The following is a 10,362-nucleotide window of genomic DNA, read 5'->3' as shown; positions in this document are numbered from 1 at the left end:
GATGGTGGTGTCCTGAATTTGAGCTGTGGCTACAGGAATGGAGAACAGTAAATGGATTGAATGATCTACTAGGTAATGTCTACCATGGGGGAATGTGGTGGGGAAGAAAATGGAAATGACCAGGAGATGCTGATTCTGCTTCCTGAGATATGGGAAGTGCTGGGGTGGAAGGAAGTGTGGGCGGTGTGAGATAGAGTGTGGGGAGATAATGAGTTCACCCATCAAGTGGCCTCAAAGAAAATGCTATGTGGGTCTGGAGTAGGCCTGGGCTGGAGATTCAGAACTAATAGCCAAGGATTTATAAGGGGCCCAGGAGCCCCTGGAGGGCCTGAGGGCATGTCAAGTGTAGTAGGTTGAATTGTGGCCCTGAAAAGATATGTCCATATCCTATTACCTGGACACTGTGGATGTGACCTCATTTAGAAAGAGGAATTTTGCAGATGTAATTTAACTTAAGGATCATGAGGTGAGATCATCCTGATTACCCAGGTGAGTCCTAAGTCCAATAAGTATACTTATAAGAGACAGAAGAGGAATAGAAGCAGACACTGAGGAAGGAGTGGGGTCCAGGACTCTGAAGGCCTGTGGAGGCTTTAGTCAGAACTTTGGCTATGGTTATGTGGAGCAAGGCATTAAGGAGACACCCATCCCTTCATATAATCATGAAATATTTATTGAGTCCAGTTCTGTGGTAGTTACTGAGGATGTCATGATGGACAAAACACACACTGTTTACGTACTCCCAGGCCAGTGGTGTGTGTGGGGGGAAGGGGGGCAGACATGAATCAAACAAACATTCAACTGTAGCAAGTGTTAGGAAGCATGTAGGACATGTGAGGCTGTTATAGGAGATTTTGACCTGGCCAGGGAAGTGAGGAAATTCCCTCTGGGAGGATCTGAAGGATTTAGTTGGGGAGGAGGGACATTTTCCTAGACAGAAAGAACAGCATGTGAAAAGGCCTGGGAGTGGAATGGGGAGGGAGAATGGCCAGTTAGAGGGACTGGAGGGGAAGGTCAGTGTGGCTAGAGGAGTGAGCAGGGACCAAACCATGCAGGGCCTTATAGGCCACTTTCAGGACTTTTCCTAAGAACAATGCAATTTACTAAGCTGAGAGTGATGGGTTCAGATCTGCATTCTGAGGAGGTCACTGTGGTTGCCAGTGTGGAAGAGAGACGGGAGGAAGTAAGAGTGGAGGGGGACAGTCAGCCGGGAAACTATTGCAATCATTCAAGTGAAAGAGGATGGAGAGAAATGAGTGAATTAGAGAGGGCTTTAGGTGGTAGAATTGAATGGACGTGAGATATGGAAGGACAGGGTTTGGGTTAGGTAACCGGTGGTGGTGCAGGGGGCCGGGTGGCTCCCTCAGTGAAGCAGGGAATACGAGAGGTATGGGGGTGGGGGAAGGGGAGAGAGCATGAACTCAGTGCTGGGCACGTTGTGATTGAGGTGCCTGTGGACACTCAGCGGAGATGTAGACTCAGCAGCCAGTCATACGCGTCTGGAGCTCAGGAGTCAGGGCAAGGGTAGAGAGAGAAATTTGTGTCATCTGTGTATAGGAAGAAATTATAGAAAGAGGAGAGGATAGTAGAGTGTCTAGGCCTGAACTCTGAGGAACCCCCAACCTTTACCGACTAATGGGGAGAGAGGGAAAGGAGGGTGAGCTGGGGGCGAAGATGCCTGGGCAGAGGTGGCCAGAGAGGATAGTGGCAACCGAGGGAAATAAGTGTTCAAGGGAGACAGTGGCCAAACACTGCTGGGGTGTCAGGTGCTGCTGGGGGCTTTGGCAGATGAGGACTGAAGAGTGGCTGTTGAATTTAGACTTGGAGGTTATAGAGAGTTTGTTGAGATCTGGTTTGGTCTTGTCGGGAGGCCAGAAGGCCCACTGCAGGGTTCTGAGGGGTGGGAGCAAAGTGAGGACAGACTGCTCTTTCGGGGAATTTTGCTGTGGTTGAGAAGGAGAGAGACACTGCAATAGTTGGTGGGGTCTAATGAGGGTTTTGTTTCCATACTAGAGACCTGAAAATATTTACAGGTCAAGGGATGTATCCATTTGAGGACAGGAGGTTGAACATTCAAGTGAGAGAAGGGATGATCCACAGGGCAAGCTCCTGAGAAGGGGGAGAGGATGGGAGGACCTGGGCAGACAGAGAGAGACTCCTGCAGCATAACAGGATGTAGCAGAGGCAGGAAGATTTCTGTCTGGTTTTAGTTGAGCTCTGGGGAGGTCAGCTGGTGGCTGAGGAAGGGCGGAACAGTGGCTCATTCCGTGTTTTATGTGTCTTGTGTGTATTTTTCTGTGTGTTCATGCCTTCCCCAGGTCTGGGCTGCCAGCCTGGATGGTGTGCCATAGGGAATATCCCCACACTGCACTGGGCGGAGGCTGAGCACCTCCCACTCTGGCCTAGCTCTCTGATGAGATTCTCAGACACTGTTTCCCCTCATTCATGTCTAGGAAGGTTCACAGAGCAGGCGTGGGAACCTGCTTGGCGGCCAGGGCCTCCTCTAGCCTAGGCTGAGATTTGCAGTATCCCTGCCTTCACTCCCTCCCAGCCTGGATTGGCTGAAGGAAGTGTCCACTGTTTTTGGCCCATGTTGTATGTAAGGGCTTGGGGAAAACGAAGGTTGGCTCCAGGGTGCCCCCCCCCCCGCCCCCGGAGGAGCGTCGGATCCGGGAGCTGGGGACAGTCTGAATCCCTTTGGGAGCTTGGCCCTGGGGGTGGATGCCAGGTCTCCAGTCTTCTTAAGGTCCTTCTCCACTGTCCCCATCCCTGAGAATCCAGCTCCTGGGCCGGGTGACCCTACCCCCTGTAACCTGATGGTGGTGATGATGGGGAGGCGGCAGTAGGAGCCGTGTATACAGCAGGACCACCGAGGAAATGGGCATGAGCTGGGGCCAGGGTAGCTGGCCAGCATCCAGGGATGCTCCCCCCGACCGCACCGACTTCAGGATCGGGTCGTGGGCCCCTCTCCAGCCGCCCAGGGGCCGGGGAGGAGGGCGGGCCGAGTCCCACAGGTGCGAGCGCCAAGGAGAGGCGGGCGCCGCGTACGTGCGGCGAGCGGCGGGCGGCATGAAGGGCGCGGGCGGCCGGCCCCAGGTCCGCTCCCGGCTCCCGCGGCCGGGCGGCCTCGGCCTTCCCGGGGGTCGCTGGCTCTGGTGGTGACCCCTGGCCGAGGCTGTCTGGGCGCGGAACCAGGGGCCGGGGGCAGGGGAGCGGGGGGCGGGGCGGGAGGTGGGGACGTGGCTGCCGCTCAAGCGGGCGGAGCCAGGCGACGGCGGGAGGTGGAGCCGCCGAGGGAGGAGGGCCCAAGCGAGCTGTGTGCCGCCGCGGGAGGTTCTGGAAAAGCCGGGAGCGGCGCGTGTCCGGGTGAGCGTCCCGCGCGCCCGCCCTCCGGGTCCGCCGCGGAGCTCGGGCGCGGCCCAGGGTCGCCGGTTCGAGCCTTCTGCCCGCTCGGGGCTGGGAGCTGGGGACAGGGCGTCGTGCCGTCCGGGCCGCAGCCCCGCGACCTCCGCTCTGTTTCTACACCCGTGTGGGTTCCTGTCCCGCCGCCGCGTCGCCTCCCCGAGCTCAGGGTGGTGAGGTCAGCCTCACCCTTCCTGCCGGTCCCCTCGGGACGGCCGGACCTAGCGGGCAGCCTGGCTGCCCCGCCTGTCAGGCTCCCGGGAAGGGGCGGCCTGGCCCGAGGGCTGCCAGAGGTTGGAGGCGGAGGCAGGGGCGCCGGGCAGGCCCTGAGGGGCCGCTTAGTGTTAGGGAGGTCCACCATCCTGCCTCCAAAGGGCTGGGAGTCTGCGGCCTTGGCCCCGCTTGCTGCCCATTGAGACAGGCTGTTGGATGAGAAAGTTTTGTTTCTGTCTTTCTTTTTTACCCCTCCAGACATCCTTTTCTAACCTGCATGGTTTTGCCTCAGCAGGCGCGGAGACTTGTAACTAGTTAATTAATTCAACAAACGGACCCTTCTGCGTATCAGAAACTGCAAGGAGTTGCTAGCCCAGTGGGGCAGGCGGACTGGAAGACCAGGAAAGGCCAGGCCCCGGGCAGTGTGGTGAGTGCTGTGCTGGGAGGGAGCACCGGACTGTGGGTACTTGGTAGAGGACAGGATGCTTCAAGCCAGAGGGCTTCCTGGAAGAGGTGACCCATGAGCTGGAGTGGTCAGATGAAGGCAGAAGAAAGGGTAAGCCGGAAAGAGGAACAGCGTGTGTGAGTGGAAGCAGACCTGGGCACTCTAGTGGAAGCAAGGTGATGGGGGAAGGGACGCTTTAGGGAATAGCTGCCCATGGATCCTGTCCAAAGAGCTTCAAGTGAGAGGACAGTGCCTGGTATTGTGCCCTGTATGTGGAGGATGCTCAGTGAACCCTTGCAGCATAAACATGGATCAGCATAAACCCTCCTTCTTCAGGGCAGAGGCCCCTGGCCTCTGTTTTCTAATCTGACACCTTTAAGGTGGTGTAGAAGAACATCAGAGTCCCTCCCAAGGCTGAGACTGGTGTCTTCTGCTGTAGAGTGACACCTAAGTCTTGTGCTGCTTGATGTAAACCATCTGAAGCTTAGCAACCTCAGTGCTTTTGCAAGAGATCCTGACCCTGAGAGCAGGAGTTGGGGAACATTGCTTTGTAACTTAGGGCATTCTCAAATGTCCCTGATTTTGCAGAGGTCCACTGTCCACCTAAGAATTTATAGAATGGTTTTGCAAGCTGCTGCCCGTATCACATCTGGGATAGCAGGTTCCATGATTTAGTTCTCCGTTAAATGAACCATGGTTTCCTTTGGCTTGTGCTTAAACAGCCCCTGAAGCTTCCAGGGTGCAGTCTCTCATTTTATTCTGGGCCTCAAGGGCCAGCCTCTCTGTTCAGTTCTCCCTACTTATAAAATGTTTGGGCTTTGAATCCTTTTATCCTTGGGTCTCATTTGTAGACGGCCAAGCCCACGCACTGTGTGGCCCAGCCAAGGAAGCCACGTAGCAGAGTTGGAGTGTGTTGGCTGGGGGCCTCATCCCAGAGATGCTGTCATACTGGGCCACCCTAGTTCGCTGAGAGGTCAGCAGGCAGACATGGTGGCGACTGAGCATTGTCTGTGGCTTGTGATAGGCGCTTCTACCCTGTCCAATGCTCTGAAATGGGTGTGCCCAGGAGAGTGCCTACTTTGTCACTGGTTTAGTCTGGCCACAGCCAATCTCTGTTCATTCCTGGAGTACCTCCTGTGTGCTGGGCTTCTGCTTAAAGTGTACCTGGGGCTGGAATGAGGGAGGAGGGAAAGGAGGTAGTGGCGGTGGCACTGTCCTTGCCCATGGATGGCTCACAGTCTCTCTGAGATTGCCGCTTCACGCTGGCAGGTGGTCATGTGCCAGGGAGGAGCTCAGAGTGTGAGTGCTCATGAGAAGGAGAGACCGCATGGGTGCAGCCCTGAGGAATGAGTGGGGTGAGAGAATTGGGGGTCTGCTCATTTCCTGAGAGAACCTCGCTTTTTGACTCTGCCCTCCCACATCCTTGGGAGGGTCTGAGACTGGATGGAAGACCTTGGCCAGTGTGTGGCCACGCTGGCTGTAGTGTGCATTGGGCTGGCCGGTGTGTCCCTGGCTCCTGGGATCTCTCAAGAGTTTAATTCTATGCAGATGGAAGTTGGCAGGAGATGTTGTGATGCAGGCACCTGCAAGCCCAGACAGGGTGCTGGAGTGAGAGTTAAGCTTTGAAAACGTTGCTTGAATCTAGCAATTTGAACTTTTGAAGTGCACTAGGATGGGACATCAGTCTGTTCTTGAGCAGAGAGGGCTGGTGGCTCCTGTGGTCTCTGGGGTTTGAGCTGGAGATGTGGAATGATGGGTATAGTTTTTATTCTCAGGAGGAGCAGAGGAGCCTGAAAAGGCTGGATTAGAGACCGAGGAGACCTAGGTCTTGGAGACCTAGGAGAGAGTGTTTGTTCAGGTGGTGTCATTGCAGGGCAGAGGATTAAGTGTTTGGGTAGTGAGTTCCCCAGCTCAAATAGGATGTCAGCCTGATCACAGACCAGCATCTGCTCTAGACCTTTCATGAAGTGCTTGCTAAAACATAGCCTGCTCTGTACCCGGCACTCCTGAGGGCCCAGGGTGTGGCCGCGATCCTGAGGCCTGGTACTTGTAGGGACTCGGAGTGAGCAGGTCAGAGACACAGAAATACGTGAGATTCTAGAGTATTGGTCCAGTCACCTGTTTTTGCCAGAGAACTTTCCTTCCTTGGTGAGAGTTAGAGCCAGTGATAGACCAGTTTCCAGAGTTATTCCCTGATGGTCAATATGTTGCATTACGCCTGACTCCACCCTCTGCTGAATCTCTTAACACTACTGGGACATGGAGTGTTAAGAGATTCAATTTCTCTCTTGTTTTCATCTTCACTGTCCCCTAGACTGGACCTTCTTTCTCTCCAGGGATGAGCTGGGAAGCTGGCTGCTTCAGGTCTATTGCCGTTCCTCTAGTACCTTTGGTGCTCTTGACTGGTATAAATTGTGCCTGGTGCTAGGCTGCCCACTGACATCTGTCATCTTATTCAATCTTGAAAACAGCCCTATGATATGCAGATTCTAATATTTTCACTGTTAAATAGATGGGAAAACTGAGGCTCAAAGAGACCCTGTAACTTGTCTAAGGTCCCAAAGCCTGGAAGTGATTGTGGAGCTTAGCTTTAATTCTGGGCATCTCTGACCCCAGGATGGGTGTGCCTGCCTACTAGACTGTACTGTCTTGCCCTGAGCTGGGCCATTCAGTCATTTGTGAGTGCTGTGATGTCTGGGCAGGAGTGACTGCCCAGTTGGACTCGAGGCACCATGTTTTTGTCTTCTGGGTCCATGTTGCTGTCTGCCTTCTGGTGGGATCCAGCCACGGATGTCATGAGGCTGCTTTGTGAACCACAATAAAGTCCTTGACCTGGGCAGGCCTGTTCTGCCAGGCCAAAGGGTGGCTCCTCCTTTTGGGAAGTCCTTGTGCTATAAGACAACAGGTGTTACTCAGTAGAATTGAAGGCAGCAATATATAGTAGAAAGTATGTTTTGGATTTGAGTCTGGGCTCTGCCATTAATTTCCTGTAGCGTGTGAGGTGCGCAGGAAACTCTCAACCTCAGTTATGTATCTTATATATCTATATCTGAAATGGAGATGATTATCTAGTTTACAAGGTGTTGGTGAGGATTAGATGGTAGAACTGAAAGATTTTTGGAAACATGAATAGTGGTTATCTTAGCCTAGAAAACAGAGCCCAAGGCAGAGCTTAAGTACTTAACACTTTGTTAGAAGGTACAGTTGCTGAGTAGCAAGGGTAAGGGAAAATAAAAGTGAGGTCGAGAAGGAGACGAAGCATATACAAGTTGGTGCATTAGCAAGCTGGCCAGTCTGCACAGAGATACACTAGTTGCTCAGCCATGCAGGACATCTCTGGGTGAGCTCTTCAGAAGCCCTGTGCTGCAGAACAGTTTCTCAGTGAAGGCCTGGAGAGGGAATTTATCTGCTGACGTCCTCTTGTTTCTGTCCTTCATTGGTCACAGTTGCCCCAGGAGGAGTTAATTCCCCCATGCTCACTCCTCAGTTGCACTCCCAGGGTCCTCCAGCAGCCCCTGGGGAGGTCAGCGTGGTGCTTCACTGGAGTCTGGAAATAGCAGGAAGAGTCAGAGATTTGGGGCCTGCACAGTCTCCTTCACTGGGTCTGAGGCAGAGCAAGTGGCCCAGGGCCCAGGAGGCAGGTGAGGCCAAGAGAGTACAAGGTGGTATGTCAGATGCATCCAGTATAGTGGTGTGTGGATTTTATTCTTTCCTGTAGTTCCTTATAAGGTAGTCTTACCTGGACTGCCAAGTCTTTGCCAAGACTGATTGAAAACCCAACTGGGTTTTGCATGTTGGTTTGTACAGCCTTTTCTACTACTTAATTGTCTAGTTACTAAAGCAGGAGACTTTGGGGTTTTGATGGTACCCACGTGGGAAGTACAAGTCAACATGTCCAGGTACTGGATAGAGAAACTACAGTCAGCCCTCCATATCCACAGATGCAAAACCTGTGGATACGGAAGGCTGACCGTACTACCCCTATTATGTAAGGGACTTGAGCATCTGTGGATGTTGGTATCTGTGGGGCCTCCTGGCACCAATCCCTTGTGGATACTGAGGGACAACTGCGTAAGGATAGGTATGCATGAACATCTAGGCTTTGTTAGGTTCTCAGTGAAGAAGAATGTTTTTCATGTGATGTGGTAGTTGAAGGTATGAAACCTGGAGTCATGAGATGGGGCTGGAGAGGACAGTAGGGCCGGGTCACGCAGAGTCAAAAAGGCGCTTAGTGCTAAGTAATTTGGACTTTGTCCTGAGAGTAGTGGAGAGCCTTTGGAGGGTTCTTAGGGAGAAAGAGACCAAATAAGGGACTGTAGTAAGCTGTGATGGCTATTTTGTAGAGCAGAGGTGGGAGGGAGGCCACGTAAGATGAGAGACCAGTGCAGGTAGGGGCCAGTATATAGCTGCAAGAGGGACTTAGGGGTGGCTCAGATCAGGGTGATGATTGAGGCATGACATCAGGTAGGGAGAGTAGGGTGCCTCCCATCCTTCCCTGGGGTGCCAGTGAGAGCAGCTTATGGGCCCAAATGGACATCCATGTACATAGGTAGGTGGGGTCTCCTGGAGCCTCTGTTGAACTCTTCCTAGGTTGAGCACGCAGGTCCTCTTGGCTCTGCCATTCAGAGTTGGCCACACTACTGGGAGGTAAGGCCGCTGCGGGGAGCCCTGTTCAGGCTCATTTTGCCCCTTCACAGAAGGCAGGCAGCCTCTTGTTCAGAGCTAAGCCAGACAAATACATTGTTAAAACTCAAGCTGTTGCATTTGGGTTGCAGCTGGGAGCTTGGCAGAGGTTCCTGCCTGATGAGGTAAGGGGAGAAGCTGAGGACACTGCTGGTTTTGCAGTTGGAAACATCTTTTCATGGTTATTTGGCCAGGTTGTAAACGTCCTTTCCAAAGAGCGGGCGTGCTAAGGCCTGTGATTGTATGTCTTGGAATTGTCCTGTGCTTAGAAATAGTGCCGGTCGCCTGGTGGGTGATTTATTGTCACTGGGGTGTTGGCAGGCTTTGGAGGACCTCCCTGTGGGGGTCCAAACTCAGGCTGCTGGGTCGCTTTGGAGTCTGTTTGAGAGGGCCTGCTTTGTTTTCTTTTCATTTTAAATATGAAATATATTTTAAATTTCCCATAGAACTCCTTGTGGAAAGATTAGGAAATAAAAGTAAACATAAAGAGAAAAATAAAATGATTTCACCAAGATACAACTAGATTTCTGACTCTCCGCTTGCATATATATGCAGGTATGTAAATTTCCATATATAAAAATTTTTCCTTATAAAAATGAAATCATAGAGTATATACTGTTTGGGAGCCTGCTTTTCTCACTTAACAGAATGCTTTGATCTTCTCTCAATGTTAATGTGCACACAGTGTCCATTTTTACACAATCCATAACAATCCACTGTTTGGAAGAATTGTAACATCTTCTGTTGTTACAGTTTCCTGGAATGAACAAGTCTGTGGTGAGGGTTTTTTTTTTTTTTTGCCGTTGTTGTTGGGCCAGACTTTGTTCTAAACTTGGGATGCAGCTCAGAAAAAACTCAGTATTGGTTTTCTGTTCAGACTTGGTGATACTTTATTTTCATAAAAGGGGCCTCAATGTTGCCCATTTCTCGGCCTATTCAGCATGGATTTCTGAGGGTTCCTGGAGGGCTTTTGACAGCACTGGACACTGGTGGGGGCACTGGGCAGGCATACATGCTCCCACTTATTCTGTCATAAGCAAGCTCTGGGTATAGGTACGAGATGGGATGGGGGGCGTGTAGGTGGTTGGCTTTTCCCATTCTGTGGCACACAGTCTTTCCTGGAGACTGCCTCCTCCCAGCCTGACCCTGATTAGATGGCCTTTTGTACACCTAATACAAATTAGTGTTCGGGGGCTCAGGATCAGGAGAAATAGGCTGGGACTCTAGTGTACCTTTGCCTGGGGTGGCAGTGTTGATTGTGGCGGTCTGGGGGCTGCGTGGGAGCGCCTAGCTCTCTGGACCAGCAGGGTTGTCATCCCCCTCATCCATCAGAGCAGGACTTCGTAGGCTCTTGGTCAGCCCAGAATCCCATCTGTGATTCTTTGGGCTCTGCCTCCAGGCTGGGATTCGTTGATAGGCTCAGTCTCAGCCAGATAGCACATTCCAGAGAAATGACAGCTGGTATTCATGTAATGAAGGAACTTGGCTGCTTTTTCCTGAGTGCTGTAAGGCATGAACCATGGGCAGTATCACCAGGGTGACTTGAAAGGAACAGAGAGGCTTCTCCCTCCCTTAAATTTGTTACCTGATCTCTGAATGGGCATGCCACTGCAACTGGT

The 10,362-nt window shown here is 52.3% G+C and overlaps 1 protein-coding gene across 14 annotated transcripts in view; it reads left to right on the top strand.

The window, feature by feature from the left end:
• The first annotated feature begins 3,282 nt into the window (after positions 1-3,282).
• The window catches only part of P4HA2 (prolyl 4-hydroxylase subunit alpha 2), a 40,463-nt gene continuing 33,383 nt past the window's right edge, over positions 3,283-10,362 (top strand). For 7 of the 14 annotated variants that reach the window (XM_081233951.1, XM_081233946.1, XM_081233956.1 and 4 more), the window contains exons 1-3: positions 3,376-3,529; positions 3,911-4,042; positions 9,190-9,298. In XM_081233951.1, coding sequence (XP_081090077.1) covers positions 9,293-9,298 — 6 coding nt within the window. In that variant the 5' untranslated portion in view covers positions 3,376-3,529; positions 3,911-4,042; positions 9,190-9,292. The other 7 variants (XM_081233957.1, XM_081233947.1, XM_081233952.1 and 4 more) reach the window with 6 other exon arrangements.

The sequence above is a fragment of the Mesoplodon bidens genome (assembly GCF_964165515.1).
Source record: "Mesoplodon bidens genome assembly, chromosome: 4".
Lineage (NCBI taxonomy): Eukaryota > Metazoa > Chordata > Mammalia > Artiodactyla > Ziphiidae > Mesoplodon > Mesoplodon bidens.
This window is presented reverse-complemented; position numbering and strand designations above follow the sequence as displayed.